The sequence below is a fragment of the Vigna angularis genome, chromosome 9, assembly GCF_016808095.1.
Source record: "Vigna angularis cultivar LongXiaoDou No.4 chromosome 9, ASM1680809v1, whole genome shotgun sequence".
NCBI classification, from domain to species: Eukaryota; Viridiplantae; Streptophyta; class Magnoliopsida; order Fabales; family Fabaceae; genus Vigna; species Vigna angularis.
Genome location: NC_068978.1, coordinates 12825548 through 12852167, shown reverse-complemented (window position 1 = coordinate 12852167; position 26620 = coordinate 12825548). Strand labels below are relative to the sequence as shown.

Genomic DNA, 26620 nt, shown 5'->3' with positions numbered 1-26620 from the left:
TTTGCGGCAAACAACAATAGTATGAAATTATTCAAATTTAGGTTTTCTTCCTTTTAAAAGCTTAACTTGAATTCTTTAAATTTTCTTTTGTTTGGACAAATAATTAAATTTAATGAATTTTAATTTTATTTTAATTTTTAATTTGGATAAAAGTTTTTTAATTACCACTAAATTTTAAAAGTTATTTAAATTTGAAATAATTATTAAGACTTACATAGGGATGACAACGGGTCGGGTTGGGTACGGATAGTGTCTACCCGCAACCCGACCCGACAAAAAAAAAATCACCCGCTACCCGCACGGATATCCGCTTAAAAAATATCCGCGAATATTTTAAAACCCGTGGATACCCGCGGATACTCTACAAATATTTAAAAAAATATATTTTTATAAAATATTATAATAAAATTTAAATAAAATTACAAAAAATATATAAAATATAATATATATTAAATTAAATATAAATTAAAATTTAATTTTAATTATATTTAACTTTATAAAATATAAATTAATGTTAATTTTAATTAAATTTAACTTAATAAAATATAAATTAAATTTTTATTTTTATTTTTTGCGGGTAGCGGATATCCGCGGGTACGACGGATAGTATAATACCCGGACTCGACCCGTTTATAAGCGGGTATTAAAAAACCCGCAACCTGCAGGTAGTAAATATTCGCGGGTACCAACTATCCGTCGCAGATTTTATCCGCGGGCGCGGATTCTTTTGTCATCCTAGACTTGCACCTCCATTCTAAGTGATATCTTTTTTCTCTGGTACTTCCAAAATTTATTACTGTACTTTTGAATTTTGTCACAATGTCAAAACTATACTTTTAACAAGAGTAAAAAAACAATTTCTCTCCTATTATTATCCAAAAAAAAATTTCTCTCTTATAATTATTCCTGCATCGAATTTTGTCTTATTTTTCTCTTTCTCAACTCTTTTTCGTAATAAATCATATTGTTCAATTATACTTGTCTGTAAATACTTAGTATAGTTTAGGTGAAGGTAAAAATTGTAAAGACCGAAAAATTTAAGAAATTGGAGAAGACAGGTGTATGCGCAGGATTGGACACTCTGTTTTCAGAGTCATATATAAATAAAAGTTTCAAAAATTCATCTCATTCTCTGCATGTACAATATCTCTCCAACCTTCTGATCTCTCTTTTCTCCTCATTCTCTCTAGATTTCTTCCATCTCATTCTATCTGTTCAGCAACCAAACCGTGCTTAAGCAATCTAGGATCAAGGGCTTTCTCTTTCACCAATCAAATTAGAGTTTATAGTTGGTAAGTTTCGTCCTCTTTCATTCTTGTGAAAATCCTGAAACTTTTGAGTACATACAAGCCACGATTTTGGTTGCATGTGTTCATCAGTTTCCTCTTCTTATTTCTGATCTTATTCTTGGTCTTTTGGTTGATCTCTCTCATCAATCGGTGAGCTATAGGTGGTTCTAGGATTTTCTGGTGTTGTGAGCAAAGTTTTGCAGTTGTTGAGCTCTTGGTCCAATTAAGAGGTAATGGAAACTAGTTAATTTAATTGATTTGGTTATGATATATGAGAATGTTGGTTACTGTGGTTGTATGTATGTGAAAATGGAATGTTTGTATGTTCGGTATTGTTGTGTGGGCTGTTAACTGTTGTGGCCATGTTTGATTTCGGTTATGCAGAATTATGGTTACTGTGCCGAGTGAATTGTGAGAAAGTGGAGTAGTGAAAAGAGGGAATTTGTATCAGGAGTGGTTTCGGTCTGTAAGGATAATCTAGGTAAGTTGTTTAGGGCCTATTAGAACCCTTAAGTCCTATAAAATGTGTAAAAAGTAGGAAAACAGATTTTCAGCCATTGAGTTGTTGATTATGCAGAATTTGGAGTGAAATCTGGTATGGGACTCTTTGGAAAGATGTTAGAAAGATTTAGGTACTCTTGGATAGTTGTAAATGTGTATATGATTCGTGTTTGGGGAATTAGAAGTTGGGATAAATGTTTAGTTTTGGTAAAGTTTAGCTTGTTCATCCTTTTGCAGATGTTCTGCAGAATTATGTAGAGCTGAGCACGCATTGTTGACCGCTCGGTCATGCGCTATTAGCCGCTCGGCCATGTTCAAGTACTCGGTCTTTAGCTGGGTGCGGTCTCTAGTCTTTCCAGTTCATGACCGTTCGGTCTTAGGTGGTCGGTCTCTTGGTAGTGCTAGGTTTCGTAATAGCGTTCGATTTGTTATAGGTATTAACTATTAATGACCTTTTGGTCATGTACTGTCTTGATAGTGCTCGGTCATTTACCAGCACTCGGTTTCAGAAGCACTTGGTCTTGTACTAGCAGATAGGTTAGTGTGTGCGCTTGATCTTGTACTAGTGATCGTTCTTGATAGCGCTCGGTCTCGTACTAGCGCTTGTTCCTGGTAGTGCTCAGTTTTGTACGGGTACTCGGTTTGTATTGGTGTTCGGTCTTAGCTTGTATTCGGCTCACGTTTGAGCCTCACTCTTTAAATGACCGTTCGGTCATATTTACATGTTAATGATGTTTTCCGTTTGGTTTTGTTAAAGGGTATTGGTGGTTTTACTGTTCGATTTGACCTTACTATGAAGTATTTGGTCTCTCTTAGTGGTCGGTCCTTAATAGTGTTCGGCCACTTCTTCAGTCTTATCTTTTATGGATCGTTCAGTCCTGTCCTTCGGGAAGTGAGAAGTTGTTCGGTCTCCACCATTTACAGGGCATCCGGTCTTGTTCGTAAGATTTGTTGATCTTTTCCGTTCGGTCGTGTTGGTATCGGAGGGGGTATTTTTCGAAGAGTATAGCGCAGCGGAATTAAAACTCAGAGAGCGGAAAGCGTGTTCGATCACAATTAAAAATAATTTGGTCCTTTTAGTAAAAATAATTTTCTTTCAGAAAATTAATCAAACAGTTGATATACGTAAAATAATATGAGTGTAGGGAATAGAAAAATCACACAGATATTTTTATACTGGTTCGATTCAACAGAATCTACGTCCAGTCGTTAATCACTATAAATAGTGATTGACAGTTCCACTAAAAATGGTTTAACAGATTACAATCAAATGAACAGGAATAAAACGAAAAGAACCACTCTACCAACTTGAAGAGAACCGCTCCGACAATCGACCAACGATTCGCAAGCTTCTCCTTTCACAAGACCAGGCAGAGTACCTTGCTAACTTGAAGAGAGTCTGCTCCGACTATCGACACACGATACGCGAGCCTCTCCTTTCACAAGACCAAGCAAGGGAACAATGAACAAAAAGCTCTCTAAGAACGTTCCTCTGACACACAGTGTTCTAAGCTTTCTTAGTTTAAAAAAAACGTTCACTTCTGATTTCTCCAAATCAAATTATATAGCCAAGTACACTGAATGCCAAAGGTCAGCTCCCAACTTCCATGAATAATCTATTATTGTAAGTGATAATCGATTATTCAAGTCCATTACAGAGTTTTCAAAAAAGTGATAATCGATTATATGAAGTGATAATCGATTATTCAAGTATGACTTGTGATAATCGATTATTGCTTAACCATAATCGATTATACTAGTAAAAATTATAATGTTTAACATTTTTCTACTACATTCAAAATCTACAAGTTGCTTTCTTTAAATATTTTCCTACTACATCCAAAATCTTTAAGTTGCAGCATCATCAAAACACTTCTTCAGGTTTTACCAATACTCCTTATTGGTAACAGGTCGTAGTCAAGGGTTGTGTTGTTGGCCGTTCGGTTTTCTTCTATGAAATGTTATTTTATCTTTAAAATGCTGATTTCATGGTTTGGCTCTGATTGCTTATTATGGTTGCATTGATCTACTATGTACGAGAAATTATATTGGTATTCAAATAAGTTATATGTTTCAAGTAATGTGGAAGAGAATTTCAAGGAGGAATGTCTCAGTGAAAAGTGTATCAAAGTGGTGTTATAGTATGAATATGGATAGTGAAATTCACGGAGTTCATCCTGATATTCTAATGATTACCAATTCTCAAGTAGAGATGGGTAAGGCATTGTGTGAGAATGACAGGAGGTCCTAGCCCATAGGTTCTTGGGTGAGTTATAACGGACTAACCTCGAGTGGCAGCTGATGGTTTTCCAGTTACTACACCACCCGGATGCATGAACGACCTTAAGCTACATATTCATACAATCCGGATGGTCAAGTCAAGGGTTCAGTTTATGCATGAAGTATAGTGTTCGGTCTTGTATGCTTATCTGTATTTGCATTGGTTGTACTTGTGAAATGTATGTATGATTGCATAATTAAATTACATTAGCTTACCCTTATTTTTCCTGTCTTGTCATGTTATCTGTTATGTCGTCTACGTCTTTGCAATGATCACCCTGTGGGTGTGAGCAGAGTGCGAAGAGGGTTCTCTGTAGCAGGTGCTGAGCGAGGAGTCTTCAACCTCTTAGAATATGACCGTTCGGTTGATACATTTCTTGTATGACCGATCAGTCTGCTCTTATGGTTTGTATCAGTGTAGGATTTTGTAAATTTTAAATTTTTTGGTTATTTTAGGATAAGTGTAAAATAATTTTTCCTACAGTAACTGTTCTATTTTATTTGTTCTATTTTATTATTATGTGATGTCTCAGTAATATAGTTTTGTACTATAGTTTTTGGGATGTTACAAAAATAAGGTGAAGTCATTAACTAAATTTCAAAATTGGGTATGTATTAATTAGTTCTTTAGTATTTGAAATTAAAATAAGTTAAAAAAATTAAACAAAAATTACATGAAACTTTGTAAAAGTATAAATTCTAATTTTTTATTATTATGTAAACATGTTATCGTGGAAACAGTTATAGTGCCACAATATCATAAAAAAATTGTTATTAATTTGAAAGTAGATCATTACTAACGAGTAAATATGAACGAATATCATAAATTAAATTAATTATTTAAAGAATACAATTATTTTGGCTGATGAATTCGGTTTTAATAAATAAAAATAGTAAAAATTGATAAATTATTACTACAATATTTAATTATGGAAAATTATATCACTAATACTATTATACTATGAATTATAACATCATTAACATAATGCTTAATACCAATTTTGGTCCCAATTTTTGTCAATTTTATTTGAAATGGTCCTACTTTTTTTTTAACGTTCAATGTAGTCCTAAAGATAATAATTTGTGTTCAATTTAGTCTTTTTTGCAAATGTAGTTTAAATAGTTAACGGCCAAATGCCCAGCTGTGCAATCAGTGAATGACATGTCATTTAACTACTGGAGTGGACAATTTAAGACGTAGTGAGGTGGATGTGGCCAATGAGGCCTTCCCACGTGTCAGCCCCTTACCCACCCAAAATTAGGGTTTTAGATTGGGGAAAGGGATCTCATGCGCCTCTTCTCTCTTCTTCCTTGCGGTGCAAATTAGGGGTGAATTTGTAGGTATGTGAAGAAGCTTGGTGGTGTTGTGGCTGACGAGATGGTGGAGAGGTTGATGATGGTGATCCTTGCGACTGCACATGGTGTCGCGACATGGTTACGATTGAACGGAGAAGACGAAGATGTTTTGATGCGCAATGATTGGAGGCGTGATGTTGATGCTTTTCGCGTGGTCACAATGCTGTGTGCAGGTTTTGAACTGGTTTCACGAAGGAGATTACGACTCTGTAATTTTAGGGTTCGCATGATGGTGGCGGCAAAGGTCTTGCGGTGTTGATGGCGGCAGCGACTTGAGGCATTGGTGGCAAGGTAGGCATTGCTGTGCTGCGAAGAAGAAGTGGCTTATCGCTGTTACTGTTGTGTCGCGTTTCTAGGTTCCTCTCTACAGGTGCATGTTGATGGTGGTGAGGTAGTGTCGCGGCGGCCCTCCGCAATGAAGGGAGAGTGGTGGCACATTTGGGCTTCACAACGACGGGTTGGGTGGGGTTTGATGGTGGTGAGGTGTTGTCCACGTCAACAGTTAAATGACATCTCATTAACTGATTGTGCATAGTTTGACATTTGGTTGTTAACTATTTAAACGACGTTTGTAAAAAGGACTAAATTGAATACATTTTTAAGACTACATTAAACGTTAAAAAAAATTAGGACTATTTCGAATAAAGTTGACAAAAATTAAAATCAAAATTGGTATTAAGCCTTAATATAATTATACAAGTTTTAATATCATTAATAATATTAATAATAAATCATTTATGAATTCTAATATGTAAATATATTATATTAGTGTTTATCAGATTTTTTTTGAAATTTGATAAGAGTATTCACAATATTCAAAATCAAAGAGAAATATATCTTGGATTTTAAAATCTGGAAGAAATAAAAAATAATTTTTGAATTTTTGAGAGAAATAAATACCGAATTTCAAATCTGATGAGTTCCTATACCAAGTTTCGAAATATGGTATGTATGCATTAATGTTTTAGTTCTATTCAAAATCTTATCCATTATGCTTATTTTCGAAAGGATGAAATTAAGTATTGCTAAATAAATATAGCAATAAATATTTGTATTTAGTTTTGATTATTCTGTTATTAAATATAAATTATTTATAAATTATAACACGTAAATATATTATACTAGTGTTTATCAGATTTCGGAATTAGGTAGTCATTAAAATTCAAAATGTGAGAAAAATAAATATTAAGTTTCCAAATTCGTGAGAAATAAATATTGCATTTTTTAAATTCGTTGATTTCGTAAATGAGATTTCAAAATTGGATAATTTTCTAAACCTAATTTTAAAATCAGATGATTTTCTAGATTTCAAAATTCATTGAATTTCTTAATCTAAATTTCAAAATCCAATATATAAAAAAGGACCATGAAGAAGAAAAATTATAAGAACTTAGAAGTGTATGGTTTAGTAAATATAAAGAATACAATAAATATATTATAGTAAGTAGTAATTACTACTTATGTAATTTTATTTTATTTTATATATATTTTGACAAAAGGATAAAACTTTGAACTTGGAAGTGCAAAAGAGAATCCTTGGAGATGCAAAGAGAAGCTCCGTTTCCCAATGAATTTAGATATTTGGGTCATTCCTCCAACCATTTGGTAGGAAATCTTGTTGTATCCGATCTATAGAGGAACTAGAAGGAACATATATTACTTTAGTATATAAAACATTGTATACACTAACCATATTAAGAGGAAAAAGAGAAAAAATGGTTATTACACTCATTACTGTGAAAACATTGATTTGAAACCGTTTTTCTTTAATTACTACTTGAATTGACATAGATTCGAACTGCAATACTTATAGTAGTTGGTAGTAGCATATGTACATTCTTCTAATTCCTCCATAGATTTTGCATACTATCTTTACAAGTTCAAACCACTAAAAACCTTATTTCATTCACTATCTTCGCTTGATGTGTAAGTTAAATTTCAATAACTTTAAATAAAATTACCAATATTTAGAGATGTCTACAAAATTTGAATTGTTCACACTAAAACAAAAGTATCATTTAATTAAGATATTAATTTTCTATAATTTTAAAATTAAACCCTCATCAGGATAAAATAACAGCTATTTTACAAAACAAAACCAAACTATAGATCTCTCCTTTCTACAAATACGTAAATTTTGTTAAACATTTAATTTCATTTATCAATTAATAACATATATTTATACACTTAACCTATACTTAAGTGTTTGGTTCCTGCTACTGAACAATAGTCTCAGATAGTTACTTCCTCCACCCAAAAGTTTCTTATCTCACCAACCAGAACATCGTTTTAACATTTCATGTTAGACAATCTGAAAGGTAAAAATTGTTAAGGTGAAAGAAAGAACAACCTTAGTTTCATGAACCATAGTTCTTTTTAGAAACTTGTTTGGTTTTGCAATCAAATAATGAGAAACTAATGTAAGAGCCTCTTTTCAGAAACTACTGTGAACAACTTTGATTGAACTTCAAAATTTTAGTGACAAGCTCATCCACATTTAAAATTCAGAAACTAGTCTGCAACTAAAGAGTAAATTCCAGCACAAAAAGGGATTGTTATTTCACTCAACCAGAATACAAAGGAAATGTAAGAAGAATATTGCATTGCTTGGGAAAACAGTTCCTATCATTATGGGAACATAAACACATTAGCCCCAGAAACCAGCATCACACTACCTTGGCCCCCATTGCTTCCTTCATTTCAACATGACACAAGCACCTTAAAAAAACAATTTCAAAAAAAAAATACAAAACAAAACATCATACTAGGTGTCTGTGTAGATGAATCGCTGGGGGCCACATTTACTTACAGGCTACATTGTGTTAGAAAGTGGAAGTAGATGGTTGTGGAGTCTCCCCATGTCTTTTGTCACATGAAGTGAATATATATTAGCTTTTAGAACTATTGGGAATCAAAGTCAGGTTTTGAAGGATAGTCAAGACCTTGTAGAGCTGGCATCTTTCGGATATCCTCATCTGAATATGAAGGAATGAACCAGTACTTCTTGTCCATTCCAAAAACCTGATATCCAACCAAACATCAATCATAATGTAACCACATATATTAGTCAATAATAATACCAGAACAAGACCACCCCACCATCCATAAGTCCAAGTTCTGTTACTTTTTTAGTGTTGTTACTCAGCTAAGCTTCAAATTTCACTGATTTTGGTATATTAAAACAGCTTCAAGTAACTTTTATGTTAGATCAGAAGTTTCATACAGTTAAATTGACAACTTGGTTTTTTGAATAAGAACACTCAAACATAAAGCACACACAACTTCAAAATCAATTCTATTTAGAATCAATTTTACATAATACACTCAACCAAACACACTAAATAACAAGATACGGTCATATTAGAAATAGGCATATGTTAGGTTTCTTGGTGTCAAGAAACGTAGATACTATCTCAGAATAAATACTCACCACAGATTTATGAATCCTCACAGTGAGAAAACAGTTTTATTGAATGGAAACAGAAATACACTGAAAGCAATCAACAACAATCAAGGGAAAACATTCCCTTACACAAGACAGATCCTGTTTCTGTAATAAAACACTCAACAACCAGAACTAGAACACCCCTCCTTAAAAGACAAAAATTGTCTAACTACTAATTAAAACTTCCCCTAATTGGTGTTTAAACTCCTAATTACCCTTAACCACTTCATACTAACTTCTATGTTTTATTTTTGCCAAACTATCTAAAAACTGTCTACAAACTGTCTTATACATTACATATCATATCGCTGCTGCAATACAACCTTGTCCTCAAGGTTGTAATCTAAAAACTGGTCCTTATCGTTGTGATAACTTTCCATGTGACTACCTCAAGGCTTCCTTTCAGCCGTTGGATTAATCCTTTAATATGCAAAGATCTAACTTTGACAACATAGTCTTTTGCAAAAGATGCTTAATAAACAGTCTGACTCGGCTTCCAAAATCAACAAGTTTATTACTAAAGTTTGCTAGCAATCAATTTCCATAACTGATAAGTAACCCAAGACAAAAGGGAGGTTGTCCAACTTTCTTGTCCTTCTTGCATAGGGCCTGCCACTTTGTCAAGAAATACTCCGCAACTGGTTTTCTGATGTTGGGTTTACTAGAAACACCAATATCTTGAATTCTTGGATGACTTTTTCCCCGCCCTTCCTTGTTACTGCTGTCATCCTGTCATATAAAATTTCCACACTCCCAATGATAGGGAATGGATAGTTTATGAAAGAAAGAGAAAAGGGAGTAAAGCGGGGGAGAATTGTTAGGTAGTTATAACTGTATTAGTAATTGGGCGTGAAATAAAGTTCCTATAAAAGAGTTGTTGTATTTTGATATTGGACACTTTTTGAATTGTTTAGTGTAAAGACAGGATCACGTTATCCTGTGGAGGGGAGAGTATTTGGCTCTCTTGGAGGTTGTTGAGTGTGCAGTTACTATACTGAATACAAAAATATACAGTTTATATTTTCTTTTCTGGTTGTTTAGTGTAAGCGAGTGCAAATTAGATAGGTTTCCAATCCAAAAACCTATCAATTTGGTCCGACTAGCCGGATCAGTGAGAGACAGGAGTGAGATGGAGGGAAAATTAAATGTGTTGGAAGGAAGAATGGAGGGAAGGTTGAACATGATCAAGGGACGAATGGAGACTATTGAGATGATAGTGGATGGGTTGAAGGCGGAGACGATGGGCCTACGACAAGAACTTAGAGAATTTATGCGAATGTTTGGAGAGAGAGGACGAAATACCGAGAGCCATCAAGAGGGAAGTCAAGATTCGGTGAACAGAAGCATAGGAGGACGAAGAGAAGGCGATGATGAAGAAGATCCGAGTGGCACGCAACCAAACTGGGTGAAGAGTATCGAGTTACCAACCTTCGAAGGAATCGATTCGCTAGGGTAGATTTCTCGCGCGGAGAAATTTTTCGAGATCCAAAAGGTGACAGAAAGGGAAAAACTCTTACTAGCGTACGTCTGCATGGAGGGGAGCGCGAGTTATTGGTTCCACTTCTGGAAAGAGAAAACTCAGGCGCCAACATGGGAAGGTTTGCGGGAAGCACTAATAAGGAGGTTTGGAGGTCGCGACAGAGGAACAGATTTTGAGAGGCTAGCGGTGGTCAAACAAAAGAGCATCGTCATGAGTACATCCAGGATTTTGAAATGTTTGTGGCACAAACAAAGGGCGTGACAGAGGATCAGCTCCTTGGGTATTTTTTCACGGGTTTGCAAGGGGAAGTTCGAAGTCAGATTCATCCGCATAATCCCCGGGATTTATTAACAGCGATGGAGGTTGTGCGAGACGTGGAGGAGGCGAGTCGAGGCGCACGAACGACGGGAGGAACCGGAGCCAAGAGCGGCCAGTCATGGGGGCGATATCAAGGTGGGACCGACACCGTAGCGAGATCAGAACTGTTTAAACCGGGTCTGGGACGATTGAGGGTAGCAGAGAATACGACGACGACACGAAGGGAAGTTCCTCAGGGAACGACAATGTCCCGACAAATTCCCGATACCGATCATAGAGGAATTATTGGATGAATTGAGAGGGGCGAAATATTTCTCCGAAGTGGATTTGAAGGCTGGGTATCATCAGATTCGGAGGGGGGAGGAGGATATCCAAAAAACGCCCTTTAGGACACATTAAGGACATTATGAGTTCCTTGTTGTGCCTTTTGGCCTCACCAATGCACCAGCTACATTCCAATGTATGATGAATGATCTGCTGAGACCATACTTAAGGAGGTTTGTGCTGGTATTTTTTGATGATATCCTGATATACAGTCAGGAGTGGGAGGAGCATTGGAAACACCTTGGGCAAGTGTTGAATATGCTGAGACAACACCAGTGGGTGGTAAATGGAAGGAAGTGTGAATTTAGGAGGAAGCATATCAGATACCTAGGACATTTAATTTTAGAAAAGGGGTGGAGATGGATAAGGAGAAAGTGGTGGCAGTGGAGGAATGGCCAGAGCCCAGGACCCTTAAAGCTTTAAGGGGGTTTTTGGGTCTCACAGGCTATTACAGGAGGTTTATGAGGGGTTATGGAAAGCTTGCAATGCCCTTGACAACACTGTTGAAGAAGGGGCAGTTTACCTGGTCTGCACAGGCAGCAGAAGCTATGGCAAGATTGAAGGATGCCATTACTACTGCACCGGTTTTAGTGTTACCAGATTTCAAGCAGCAGTTTCACATTGAGTGTGATGCATCAGGGGGTGGAGTGGGGGCTGTTCTAACTCAAAACAAAAAGCCTATTGCTTTCTTTAGCAAGGCACTATCAGAGGGATCCCTAAATAAATCCATTTATGAAAAGGAGCTCATGGCTTTGGTGATGGCCATCCGGTATTTGCTTGAATAGCGGATAACTACCCAAAATCAACAGAACTGGTTGGCAAAGCTGTTAGGGTATGATTTTGACATAGTTTACAAATCTGGGGTGACCAATAGGGTGGTTGATGCTTTGTCAAGGAGAGGAGAAGACAAAGAGCAAGAAGAGGAGGTGGAATTAAGGATTATAGCCAGACCATATTGGCAGGATTTTCAGGAGGTTTTGAGGGAGGTTAAGAGGATGAAGTGCTCAAGAAGATAATAAAGGAAGTAAGAGTAGATTCTAATTCCCATCTTGCTTTTACAATGGAGAACGACCGACTGCACTACAAAGGGAGGTTGGTGTTATCTGCTAGCTTGGTATGGATTCCTAAACTCCTAGCTGAGTTCCATACTACAAATACTGGAGGGCACTCGGGGGTATATAGGACTTATCGTAGGGTGGCCCAATCACTGTATTGGATAGGGATGAAGAAGGCTGTGACTGATTTCGTAGCCAGCTGCTTGGTATGTCAGCAGCATAAATACCTGGCATCTTCTCCTCAAGGATTGCTACAGCCTTTACCAATACCGCAAACAATTTGGGAAGAAGTCAGGATGGACTTCATAGTAAGACTACCAAAATCACAGGACCATGATGCGATTCTAGTAGTGGTAGATTGTCTGAGCAAGTATGGACATTTTTTTCCCTTAAAGCATCCCTACACTGCCAAAACCATAGCAGAGATTTTTTTTAAAGAAGTAGTCAGATTACATGGGGTGCTAGTATAGGTGGTCAGTGATGGAGACCCTTTATTTTTGAGCTTATTCTGGAAAGAATTGTTCAGATTGCAGGGCACACAGCTGCAAATGAGTACTGCATACCACCCAGAGTCTGATGGGCAAACTGAGGTTTTGAACAGAATATTGGAGGGGTATTTGAGGTGTTTCTGTACAGAACAACCCAAGAGTTGGAATATAGTTCTTCCTTGGGCTGAGTATTGGTATAATACTACCTATCAAGGTGCATTTAAATGTAGCCCATTTGAAACCGTTTATGGACAAGCCCCTCCTGCTCTTACTCGTTTCATTCTTGGGGAAACTGCAGTAGAGATTGTGGCTCAAGAGCTTCAGACACGAGATGAGGCGCTCAAACAACTCATACTTCACTTGACAAGAGCACAGGAATTGATGAATAAGTATGGTAACAAGAAGAGGAAACCAGCAGAAGTTAAGGTCAATGACTGGGTGTAACTAAAAATTAGGCCTCAGGCAAGCTTCCATGCCAACTAGGCTACATCCCAAATTATCAGCAAGATACTTTGGGCCTTTTAAAGTAATACAACAGATTGGAAAAGTTGCTTTTAAACTGCTGCTACCCAAGACAACAAGAATTCATCCTATCTTCCATGTGTTGCAATTGAAGCTAGCAGTGGGCACAAGACAAGTTTCGAAGGATCTGCTAGATGTACTGCAAGAAGTTGATGGCCCAATGTTCTGGCCACTCAAGATCCTTGACAGTAGGCAGAAACAGCGTGATGAGGAGGTCATACCGAAAATATTGGTTGAATGGCATGAAGGGGGGAGAGAAGGAGCAACATGGGAGGATGTGCTAACTATCGAGGAACAATTCCCAGACTTCAACCTTGAGGATAAGGTTGCACATCAAGCGGTGGGTAATGATAGGGAATGGATAGTTTATGAAAGAAAGAGAAAAGAGAATAAAGCGGGGGAGAAGCGTTAGGTAGTTATAATTGTATTAGTAATTGGGGAAATAAAGCTCCTATAAAAGAGCTATTGTATTCTGGTATTGGACACTTTTTGAATTGTTTACTGTAAAGACAGGATCACGTTTATCCTGTGGAGGGGAGAGTATTTGGCTCTATTGGAGGTTGTTGAGTGTGCAATTACTATACTAAATACAAAAATATACAATTTATATTTTCTTTTCTAGTTGTTTAGTGTAAGCGAGTGCAAATTAGATAGGTTTCCAATCCAGAAACCTATCACCCAATCTGTGTTACTACTGCCAAACTCTCAAATAACATGTTTCCCTTGTTCCCTTCAACTATCCTTAGTTGAGGTGTTGCAAGATCTTCCCAAGAAAGGTTATGGGATTTCTGTTGCCAGGTCTTGAACCCCTTGACTGCATTTTTTCCCATGTTATTGATGGTTAGGTGTACTTCTACTGTTCCTATGATGTTATGGACTTCAAAAACATTTTTTGTCCCAACACCAACTACCTTTGAACCATCTACACTCAAAACAGCCTCATCTTTTACTTTACTCCCAGAAGTAATGGTTACAATGTTCCTATTAAGAAGTGGACTTTAAAAGCCTAACTTAACCCCACAAAACCGGCTTGTAAGGTGAAGTTTGCATCCACTTATATACTATAAATTGGCCTTATCTCTAATCGATGTAGAACTTCTAACACACCCCCTCACACCGAGATATATACATCTCGAGGGTGAGACATTAATGGGTGGTTCGATAGTGGCCCGATAACAGGTGGAACAATATGTCCACCTAAATTTCGCTAGGATAGGCTCGAACCTGACTCTGATACCATGTTAAGAAGTGGAATTCAAACCTAACTCAACCCCACAAGACCTGCTTGTAAGGTGAGCTTTGCACCCACTTATATACTATAAATTGGCCTTATCTCTAGTCGATGTGGAACTTTCAACAGTTCTCACCACATTCGGCCTTCTTTCCTCTGTCTTCACCCTCCTTCACTGTTTTGACACATTCACCAAGACCTGCCACACTATCCCCACTAAAACCAGCAGCTTTTGCAACTTCATTCTGAGAAGCAAGAGTCACAACATTCCCATCACAGTCTTAGTCTCCACCTTCCTCTTCACGATATCCTTCTCTTTTCTTCTCCCAATTGATGGAATTGTCTCCTCCATTTAAGGGTTTTTTGGCTTTCTTGATGTCATGAAGAAGTTCCTCTCTCCCTCCCTTTCTTGCTCTATCAACAAATTTCTCCCTTCCTTTAGAGTCCCTTTTCTGAATTTGGACATCCAGAATCCTATTACATTCCCGTATCATTTCTTCCAATTTTTGGAAACTTTTTCTCATCTCTTGATGCCATGCCCTCCCCTTTTCTAGTTCGCTGGTCCCTCTCTCCAAAGTATTGAAGCTTCCTTCCATGCTTTCCCTCCTTCTTCATCCGGCAAGTCGGACAAATTTGTTAGGTTTCGTGGTGTCAAGAAATGTAGATACTATCTTAGAATAAATAATCACCACAGATTTATGAATCCTCACAGTGAGGAAACAATTTTATTGAATGGAAATACACTAAAAGCAATCAATTACACAGGACAGATCCTGTTTCTGTAATAAAACACTCAACAACCAGAACTAGAACACCCCTTCCTTAAAAGACAAAAACTATCTAACTACTAATTAAAAATACCCCTTACTGGTGTTTAAACTCCTCCTAACTACCCCTAACCACTTCATACTAACTTCTATGTTTTATTTTTGCCAAACTATCTAAAAACTGTCTACAAACTGTCTAATACATTACATATCCTTTCAGCATACAATTTATATCAGGTAACCTCACCAAATTTGGTTATAGGGTCTACTTTATTATACTTTTATATCTCAAACAAGCTCCCTCATTAGTTTTGGAACCACGTCAGAGATTCTAAAGAACATTTCTTGAATTTGACACTACAAAAGGGTGTCAGATACACATACATGTATTTGTATCTGATATGTATCAGACACAGGAATGTGCCATTGAAGAGGACGTGCCTGAGCTTCATAACTTTTGAATAGTTGTTTGTTTTCTTTTTATATTATCTCGTTGACTTTTTCTTAAGATTTAAATTAAATATTTCCTATCTTCTATTTATTTCTAAATATCTAAATTAGTAAATAACTTTGAATTATACTGGTTGAAGACAAATTTCAACTAAACTAAGAATAAACGAAAACTAGTTAAAAGAATTACGAAAATCAACTAGTTTACCTCTAACAATTCTTAACCAGTTTGGAGGGTTGACCAATTATCCCTCAATTTTTAAAAAGTATTATTATTCATTGTAGACACAATATGACCTATAATAGTACAATAGTTGAAGAAATAACAACAATTAAAGGATACAACAGTGTCTATGCCTCCTAGGCAAGGAAGACTAGAATTACATTATAATTCTCAGAAAGTAAGTGTTGTTCTCTCATGTGAATATCAACAAAATGGCAATAATATAGTTTAAGTCATTGCTTAAAGCACTCTATTTTGAAAGAGCTAGGCCTAAGAATGTGGATGAAACTATGTTTCCAACATTAGTTTCAACTGGTTAAATTATAACTAACATGGGAAACATGAACGAAGTTATGGCATAGCCCTTTAAAGTTTCAATAATTCAAAGTGGTACGGTCATGTATTGGATACTTTGAAAACTAAATTAGCTTTCTTATTTATAAGTGCAAACTGACATCTTGAACAGCAATTGAGTGTGCTTAGATCTCTGTGCGTGTCCAAGTTTATTTTTCAATGAACACACACTCGGTCATTTGTCAGAATTCTTGATGATACTTTTCCCTTATTCTTTAGTGCTTAGATTGTTTTGGCTTAACGGATTTTATTCAAGCGACATGATTTATCAAACAATACTTTGCAGCCAGCATCAAATTCAACCATAAAGTGACATTTAAAACGAAGTGATATAAACTTTCATTGAGTATATAATCCCACACACAGACCTGCTCAAAATTTTTTCGACGACCAAGGTCATAACGCCATTTTGGAGTAGTTTTCTTCTCATAAGCCTGTCCACAAGGAAGCAAATTTGATCAGTTCCCACTTAATGCGCTATAACACAAGGAAAAGTACATAAAATATCATGCAGAGGAATATTGTAAAATTTTGACAACACAGTCTCATTCAAAGCATTTACCTCTGTAACAGAGGGTACAGTTTACTACCAGCAAATCATCATCAATTCAAATGCAACAAAATACTATCATTCAACTACGAGCAGAACAATTTCTTCAGGTAAAACTCAAGATATTCTGGATCAACTTCATAGAAGCGAGACAGGTAACATAATTTTCTGTAGCTTATTTTAGGCAAAAGTTTACCTCAATAGTGGTAGTATTAGCAGCCACCAAAGATATGTGCATGATGAGAAATCCCAAGACACTTAGTGCAAAGGCCAGGTTTAAAACTGCAGGTAATCCAACATAGTTATAGAAATTCAAAGATGGAAACAACAGCTTGAACCATGTTCTGAGACCCTACCAAAAGCAAGAAAAGTTGTAGCAAGAGAGCCAGGTGTTCCAGGGATTTCTCCATCACTAAAGAATGCAATAAAATGTGGCAGTAAGGATGCAGTCACCAGAGTCGTCTCAAGAAATGTGTAGAACTGCACTAAGATTCAATTAAATCATATTAACAAAAGGTAAGTGTTTTGTGTAAGCTGAAATATATATAAATCGAACAAATTTACAAATAGTAACAGGAAAAATATGAAGACTTCTTATGCATAATCATATACTTCATACTAATGTGACATTTATTACAGTGTAAACACAATCAAAGCAATATCATCTTTTTCAAAAGTATAAATGACATAAAAAAGGTTACTGAATAATTAGCCTTAACACAGGTCACACGGAAAACACCAAGCAAATAATGCTACGACCAAAAACGTATCAGTTCTTTGCTGCTTCAGACAGAAGAAGCCACCCAAAGTGACAAATCAAAAGCAATGAAAAAGTATCATAATTAGGGTTACATAATCCATCAGGCCCTAAAGAAAGTTTCTGACAAGCTGTATGGACTACAACAGGGAGATCATAAAACTTTAAACTCCTTGTGGCTCAATTATACTAATAACAGTATAGCTTAGCCCATGTCATGAAAAATGACAATTGTCAACAATAATCTTCTTTTAAGCTTACCCACTCTGTGTTGTCATAAATAAGTTCCCCTTAAATCCAACACTATTAGCATAACACCATTAGGATAGTCCAAATTCAGAGCTCCCTCCAATTCAAAATTTGAAGAGAAATAAGTTTAGTATGGCTAATTGGCAGAATATAAGAACACTGCACACTACAGAAGAGGAAATTTTAAACCAGGTAAGAAGTAATTTAGTATGTGTATGTTTCTACTTTCCCACTTAAAAATATTTAAACACTGCGTAATATAAAACAGTGTAGATCACAAGATTATTGGCAAAGCTCTTCAAAGAATCAAAGACATCAAAACATCATTGTATGTCAGAAATAATACAATTGACGCAAGTATTAACCAGATAATGAAACAATAACTCCCGCTAAGGCATCCATACCAAGAAGAGAAGGAAATACTTGTAATTTAGAGCTCCAACACAGTTGACTACCCACACACAATGGTGGTCCATCTTCAAAACACAGCGCCCACCTGGTATAAAGCCAAAAAAACATCAAACGTTTGCTGACTTATCTTCACGTGGCAATACAAAAAATGGAAACTTTTGCAAGCAATAAAACGCACAAACTGAACAATGGTGGCATCGAGGTGGCTTGAGCTGATTGCACTTCCGACAGTACCGAATCCGTTGATTGGGATCAGCCTGCACGTTACTAAACTCCGTCCCAACCAGCGGATCAGCCTCTCCTCTTTCCTCATCAATTGTAGGCCTCCAGTTAGGAGGAACGCTCCCAGGATCAGTAAAAACAACAGAGAAGTAACTCCACAACAGCATAACCAACTGCTCAACCAAGAGAAAAATTCCAAATTACAATATCATGCCTTAAAAAACCAAACTTCATCAATGCATCAAAACTAACTATACGTCTTTAAACCGCATTCCAGCATCCGACAAAAGGCCAAAGTCAAAATGAATTTCCACGCGCACATTTCCAACATCATGCTCAATTGCTTCTCAAAAATCTCACTTTAGTATCATAGTTAAAGCAACAAACTCTTGCTCATCATATAAACCAAATAAACGATCACGATGCTAACTATTTCCGGCTATGACAAGATAAGGTCTAACAAATTTGCAAACATCTCTCATACTTAAACTCAATTTCCCATAAAACAAATCAAAATATTGAAAAACCTAAAGATCAGAAAATTCAAAAACAAAAAACAGCTCTAGAAGCTTACCAAACTATGAAACAAGATCAACACTAGCACGGCAACAAGAGAATCAAGTCCTCCAGCAGACAAAGCAGGGCCAAAATTGGTCAAAACAACAGCATAATAAGTCACACCAACGACCCCAAGAACCAACAGAATCATGATCGAGCCCAATCCTCGCAGGGCAGTGCAGAACTTGAACACGTTCCACGCCATCGTAGCTCCAGATCTATGCATACTCCACAAACCCACCACGATTCAGCCCCAAAGCTCGTTACTTTCCTTCCTTCACGTTGATCCCACAGACGAAACAAGACCGGGTGTTCTGCAAAATCATCAATTTCCTCGAAGGAAACACATGGCCATGCCCCCACCCGACAACCTCGGAGCAGAAAAACTGTGTTTTGAGTCGCCGGGTTCCTTCTTTGTCGGTGGGTTCGGTGAATCTAGGGTTTATGGCGAAAATTGGGTTGAAAAGGGGAGATTTTGATTTTTGGGTGCAGAAGAAAATGAAGAAGGAAGTGAATACAGCACCGGATAAATGAAAATACTGGTTTGTTTCCTTAATTATAATTTTAGTTTGTGTTTTGTTTTTATGTTTGTTTCTTTTCCTTCAAGGCATAACTTTTCACTCTTGTAAAAAAAATTCTATTACAAGAATTGAGACAGGTTTTTAAAAGTGATAAGATATGATTTTAGCTAATAAGGTTGTAATAGTAGAGTATCTGCTGAAGATTTTTTTGGATAAATTATTGCTGATTTTTTTTTTTAATAACTACTATTAATACCAGATAAATTTATGGAATCATTGATTACTTGTTAACTGATACTATTATTAGTAATTAATATATAAATAGGTGATGAAATATCTAACAACTGCATTAATTTGGTCAAATATCTAGAAGGTGGACATAGGACTTGACAGATTCATATTACCTGAGCGAATAATTCTTCAAGCAGAATAGAAAAGATGGTTCATGGAAGGTGAGTTTACAATTTGTTTGAATTATTGTTTTTGAAATTAATAAATTCTGTGTTAAGTATCAAAAAATTTTAACCAGTGCATGTGAAATTAAATTGAATACACATATTATACACTTTTTTGGTTACATGGCATGTCATACATTCAATTCAAGTTTAAATGAATTGAAATATTTTGTTTTATAAAATAGGATAAAAAAATCATTTTTGTAAAAGCAGATATTTTATAGAATATTATCAAATATTATTTTTAAAATTAAAATAACAAAATATTAGTTCAATTAAGTTTAATTAATTATCAAGCTAACAACACTCAGTTCTGATAACTTAATAGTTAATTTGGTATAGGAAATAAATATTAATTAGTTTCTTAAAGTATTGAGTGTTTTGGCTTAAAAAATAATTGAGCACTTGAATATGTTTCTCTCATCTAATTACTTATATAGAAATTGTTTCTTTAATCAAAGAAAAAATAGAACTAAGTTATTTTTATATATAAGTAAATTATATTCAAATTTTGAGAATTGGAGTCAATGATTGTGATGGTGTAACAAATTATTTTTCAAGTTCTCCTATTCCTCCAATGTTAAACATACCAATAAGTTATCTTGAAAAGGAATACACTTTCTGGAATTTTAGCCTATCTATATAGTAGTAGGATAAAATCACTTAAATGGGTCTGAATATAATTTAAAAAATTCAAATTAAAACTAAATCGATCCATTAATTTTAAAAATTAGTTTTTGAGAAATTAATTTGGAGTTTATTTGAATTGATTTAAAACCAATTGAATATGCAAAATTAATTTAAAATTCATTTTTTGTTTAAATGACCAGGAAATATCTTCTTATAGGAAAGATCTTTCCGGTTGTATTAAGTTTAAATTTTGATGATATGAATAATCAATATCAAAATATATGAGGGTGTTTTGAAATGTAAAATTCCAAAAGAAAATCACCTCATATAAATATACATTGAATCTGAAAGGTCATGAAAAATAATTCAAGAACATGTAATATGAAAGTTTGTGAAAATCATTTATGTAACAAGTATTCTAAAATTATTGAATGATAGTTCTATAACGTGTGTTGTTAAACTAGTTTTATAACCCAAGAAGATGTACCCCTTCCTAGGTTTAGTTTTTTTTTTTATAACCCAAACATAATGCTGTTGAGATTTAAAAACATAAATAAAGTTTTAGGTCCTAAGCTAATTGGATTTTCAGCCCATTAAATATCTTGGTTTCCTTAATAAGTCATACCTGAAACTTCCCATTTTAATTAACACTTCCACATGCACCTCAGTTGCAGATTTGTGAGTAAGGGACGAAAACAAAATTCTTGAGGAAGGCCTGTGCAACAAAGCCATACAAGAACCTTAACTTTTCTTTCTTTTACGTAACTTTCTCACTATTTGCAAAATGCATTCCAAATGCAAGAACTCCTTTGAAATTCCCATGCACATGCATTCCAAATACATTAAATGCATTTTCAAAAAGGAAGCACCAAATTCCCCTTATTCACGTTTTCTCTCTCTTTCTACAAGCATTTAATTCTCACACACACCCATTTCTTTTTCTTCGTGTGGGTCCCACCCGGCCAATGGGAAAAATATAAATAACTAGGAACCCACTTTGGCCAAGAAAGGAATTGAAACCAAGACCATGGAGCAACCCTCCCTATTGCACACACTAGTGCAAAATTAGCTTTTAACGTCAACTCGTAGATGTTGGACTAAAAAATAACCAACTAAATTATTGATCAGTGACATTTTCGTAAATAAATTGGGTATATAGAAGTCGGGTAGGAGGGGCCCCTACGTCTATAGACGTCGAGGCCCTTCCTACCCGACGTCTATATGCCTGACAGGTAGGTCAAAAGTCATTTTTTTCCATCATATAGACGTCTGATCCCGCCATCCCCGACGTCTATATACGATTATAGACGTCGGTCCCCTGTAACAGACGTCTATATGGTTGACAGGGTAGGTAAAAAGTTAACCTAGACGTCGGGCACCCTCCTAACTAATGTCTATATGCGCCAGAATGTGAAAAGTCATTTTTTCGCCATTTAGACGTCGGATCCCGCCACATCCGACGTCTATATACACTACGAATATTAATTTTTAAATCGAATGGACGTCATATTAGTGAGGTCCCCGACGTCTTGATTCCTGTTAAATCAGAAATCTCGAACTCGCGGTTACGCATACTTCATCGTCTTTCTCCTCGCCTTTTCTCTTTGTGGCATTGCATTTCCAGGTGCGTTTTATCTCTTTTGAACCGTCTAAATTTACTTTTACTCCGATTAAATTAGTCTTTGATGGATTATGTCCCATTTGAACCGATTAAAATGAGTTTTCGTTGTGTTTTCGTGCAGTTTTTCTCGTGTCTTTGGGTAGCGTAGTAGCACCTTCTCCCTTTGCTAGTTTCCTTGTAAGAAAAGTATGCGTCTTTTGTATCTCTTATAGCATTTCAACCCAAAATCGAACCTGGATCCTTGTCTAGTTCGCATGTCACCGTATTCTTTTTCATTGGTGGTTGGAATGGAACTAGGCAAGGACCCAGATTCGGTTTTCGGTTGAAATGCCACAAGAGATCCAAAAGACGCAAGTTTTTCTTATGAGGAAACTACCAAAGGAAGAAGGTGCTACTACGCTACCCAAAGACACGAGTTACTGTAGACGTCGGTTAATGCCATGTCCGACCTCTATAGTGCCCTTAGACGTCGATTTTGGTGTAATCAGACGTCTTTGATACGTCCCATTAACGTCACCCGTAAGGACGTCGGATCGGGATCTGACGTTAAAAGCCCAAAATAACAGACGTCTAAAGCCCTTTTTGCACTAGTGACACACTTTTACCACTAAACCAAATTCAATTGCTAAATTTATAATGCACAAACTACTATATAAATTATGTTTCATGTGTTTTATGAATTTAACAAAAATAATTATAATTAATTTTTATCTACTAATCCAACACTTTTTAACCCACAAACACAACCATAATTAATTATCTTAGTATTAAAAATATATAAATAAATAAAAATATTTTATTTTTATTTTCTACGGGTCATACATAGATGATGTCTATGCCATATGTGATGATCACCATGAAGGGTTATGGGAGAACGTTCCAACTTGACAATGTATAAATTCAAATTTTAGATGTATTTCAAATTTTATGTTTATTTTAGGTTTAATAGCCAATTTAGTCCCCACTTTGGTTGAAAAATCTCAATTTAGTCCCTCGTTATAAAAGTGTTTTACATTAGTCCTAACTTTTAAAATAGTGGGTCAGATTGGTCCCTTTCGTTAAATATAAGTTAACGAAATTAATGGATGATGATGTGACACAGCTTAAAGCTGATGTGTTAGATTGGTCCCTCGTTAGTTTTAAGTTGTGTCACATCATCATCCATTAATTTTGTTAACTTATATTTAACAGAAAGGACCAATCTGACCCACTATTTTAAAAGTTAGGACTAATGCAAAACACTTTTATAACGAGGGACTAAATTGAGATTTTTCAACCAAAGTGAGGACTAAATTGGCTATTAAACCTTTATTTTATCTATTAATTCTTGCTAAAAATTAATGTTTTGAACTAGGATATGTTAGGTCACACACCATTGATAAGTGCCCAATATAAGTTAATTTTGAGAAGAATTTGACACTTATCTTACTTTAAGTTTTCTTAATTTTGTGTGTAACGCTCCAAATTTTTGGATGTCACGGGTTTACAAAAACTAAATATTATAAACTTTCTTATATCTCGGAAACGTATTTTTCAAAAACCTTAACTTTTAAACATGCATAATTGGTTCAAAACATAGCCGTTTCAAAAGTAATTAAAATGACTACAATTACATTATTCCAATTACATTATTCCAAAAGTAATTAAAATGACTAAGGAAATAAAATAACTACAATTACATTATTTCAAAAGTTTATACCAAAAGAACTTTTTAAAGAAACTCAAATCTTTCTCCCGTCATTTCACGAATCTATCATGCCTCTAGAACATCTACATCATTTGCTCACATATATTACATTATACGATCATCGCCGATAATATCATTCGCAAACACACAAACACAAACACAAACACGTATAGAGTAAGCTATTGATAAAACAATCATAATAACAAGATATAAACATACTAATTATATCAACAATAATCAAACACCTCATACATCATAGTAATAACAATAGGATTCCCAATCTCTAACATAAACAATTCAATCATAATGAATTACTCGATCATCGATCCCCATCCTCGAACCTTGATCCTCGATCATTGATCACTAACCCTTGATGTCATCACTAACATCTCACACATAGACCCTTGGTTTGTCTAGTCATTAACACTTACGCTAACTACTTACTATACCCATCATAGCAATACCATTATCAACATAACATCACTTGGAGTATCTCCAATACCGTGATCATCATCATAGATACACCACCATCATAACTTTCCCAATCATGAATCACACCATAAACATTACCAAACCATGAACTCCATCATGACAAGACTTAGTCACACTCCTGTACCCTACCTCATCGATTTAGCCGCTCTTACAGCCCAATCTGTAGCTTCCCCATAAAGGTACACTCAAGTCATCCTTCTTTTGGCTTCGGACTTGTTACCCTATCACACAAGGCAAAACATCTATCCCCCTCACTAAAGAAGATTCAACTCTCGAATACCATTCTCTTTTCTACAACTATTTGCCAAAGAGAATGTCACTCTCTTTTCAACAACCAATGCCAAAGAGAGTCACCCCCTTTTCAACAACCAATGCCAAAGGGGATATCCCTTAAGGGAGCACCTATCCATAAATAGAACCATGATTTACTAGGTACAACAAGTAGATTAATCTCCCATGCCTCATGTTCATTAACTACACACACTCTAGTGCATTCAGTCTTCCCCTCAAGCTCAAATCTCAACCACAAATCAACCCTGACCTTAAACACAACTACTAATCTCAATCTTTGATTACCATCATATTTCACAACTCCTCAAGCTTGCTCCACGTCCATTTTTCATCAAAATGCACTATTTCCAGTAAAAATACTCTAGGACAATCGATTATCACTTATTATTCCCGAAACACACTATGACAATCGATTATCACTTAAGATAATCTATTATCTCAGTGGTTCCATACAAAAAATCACCAGAATTCATCACGCATGAAGGGATAATCGATTATCATCCCAGATAATCGATTATTCCCATAATAATCATGTTCTTGTAACTAAAAAAAAAAGGTCCAACCCCTCATGTATCAATCCCAAATCACGTGAAAACATGCTTAGATATCATACATGCATTCAAGCACCAATACCCTTGTTACATACACAAATACATACATCACAACACTTGAATCATCCAAACCCAACCATTATACATGTTATACCACAATAAAACCCAATTATGCTACATATGATTATCACCATACTCTTACAACATATATTTGCATGGAAAACCCAAGCATCATAACTTTGTCCTCCCTTAGCATCCAACCCTTTGTTGGGATAACCCAACAAACCATACATACATTCATAGGCAAAACCCATCACAAATATTACATAAACGCTATCCTCATGCATACAAATAATGCATTGTATTTTATTATTATTATCTAGACATAATATCTAATTATATATAATAATATCTCAATATATCTTTTAATTAACTGCATAACAATATTCAAGAATATCTTATAGAATATCTAACAATATCTAATAATATCCTTTTTTTTAATAATAATACATCTTTTAATCTCTAAACCCACCAAGATTATATCTCCTATTTTCTTTCAACTACTTTTTAAAATAACAACAACTAAATCTTTTAAAAGATTCACATAATCTCTTTTTATTTAATTTCCATATGATTTAATTTTCATGCTTTTCCTTTCTACACCCTTTATTTTAATTTGGGTTAAATATGTTTTTAGTCCCTTAACTATCAAGAGATTTTGGTTTTAGTCCCTATTCGAAAGGTTTGTTCATTTTAGTCCTCTTAGTTTTGAAACTCTTATAATTAGTCTTAAAATTGAACAACGTTAACTTCTGTTTGATGTGGCAAACGAAGAGCCCACGTCTGATGTCAGCTTCCTATTTTACTCTCTGCCACATTGCTTTTCTTTTTAGAAATCGGATTAAGTGATTGTTACGTTTTGGTTTATGAAATCAGATTAGCATTAGGGTTCTTAACTTACTTTTTTTCAATTGGGGAAAAGTAGTTTTACTCGAAGCATTCTACTCGAAGCATTGTACTCGAAACATTCTACTTGAAGCATTATAACACGGTGGTCGTTGTGGTGGTCCTTACGGTGGTCGTGAAAGAAACGGTGGGTGTGAAAGACAGGCGTAAGCAATCAAGGTAAGTTTTTATTTATTTTTTTCGGTTATGGTTGGTTGGTCCAATTTGGGCGTAAAACGTTGATGTTTGAATGTAGGTCTAGAAATGGTTTTCGATGTGTGTTTGCATCACATGGGCAAGTTTGTTAAGAATAAGGGGCTAGATTATGTTGGAGGAGAGATACACGTGATCAAAGGGGTTGATTGGATTATTGGTCGTATTTTGAAGCAGTTGGAATAGTTAAAGAATTTAAGTATGATGCAGAGTTCAAGCTATGGTGGAAGGGGTCGAAACAAAGGCTGATGAATAATATCAGAATACTGAGTGATGATAGGGAAGCACTGTACATGGCTAACTACGCAGAGGAGAATAATGAAGAGGTAGAAATATATGTTCAACATGTTCCTAGTGAGGCAGTGGAAGCTCAGTTTCTTACTT

General features: G+C 35.5%; 1 protein-coding gene across 1 annotated transcript; it reads right to left on the bottom strand.

The window, feature by feature from the left end:
* Positions 1-7960: 7960 nt before the first annotated feature.
* Positions 7961-19386, bottom strand: LOC108347409 (probable protein S-acyltransferase 14). Its single transcript, XM_017586625.2, has 7 exons — positions 18847-19386; positions 18229-18445; positions 18044-18135; positions 16990-17113; positions 16830-16915; positions 16452-16517; positions 7961-8447 (listed from the first exon to the last, which is right to left on the bottom strand). The coding sequence occupies exons 1-7, from the start codon at positions 19054-19056 to the stop codon at positions 8328-8330; spliced, it is 915 nt and encodes a 304-aa protein (XP_017442114.1). The 5' UTR covers positions 19057-19386; the 3' UTR covers positions 7961-8327.
* Between the last annotated feature and the right edge of the window lie 7234 nt (positions 19387-26620).

What these genes read in the sequence shown, in the direction of transcription:
- LOC108347409 (XM_017586625.2), bottom strand. Translation starts at nt 19,056, where the DNA reads ATGCATAGATCTGGAGCTACGATGGCGTGGAACGTGTTCAAGTTCTGC. An exon ending in AGTATTTCCTTCTCTTCTTG is followed by an intron (nt 17,114 to 18,043) that starts GTATGGATGCCT and finishes ATCTTAGTGCAG; the next exon opens with TTCTACACATTTCTTGAGAC. An exon ending in GTCGAAAAAATTTTGAGCAG is followed by an intron (nt 8,448 to 16,451) that starts GTCTGTGTGTGG and finishes GTTGGATATCAG; the next exon opens with GTTTTTGGAATGGACAAGAA.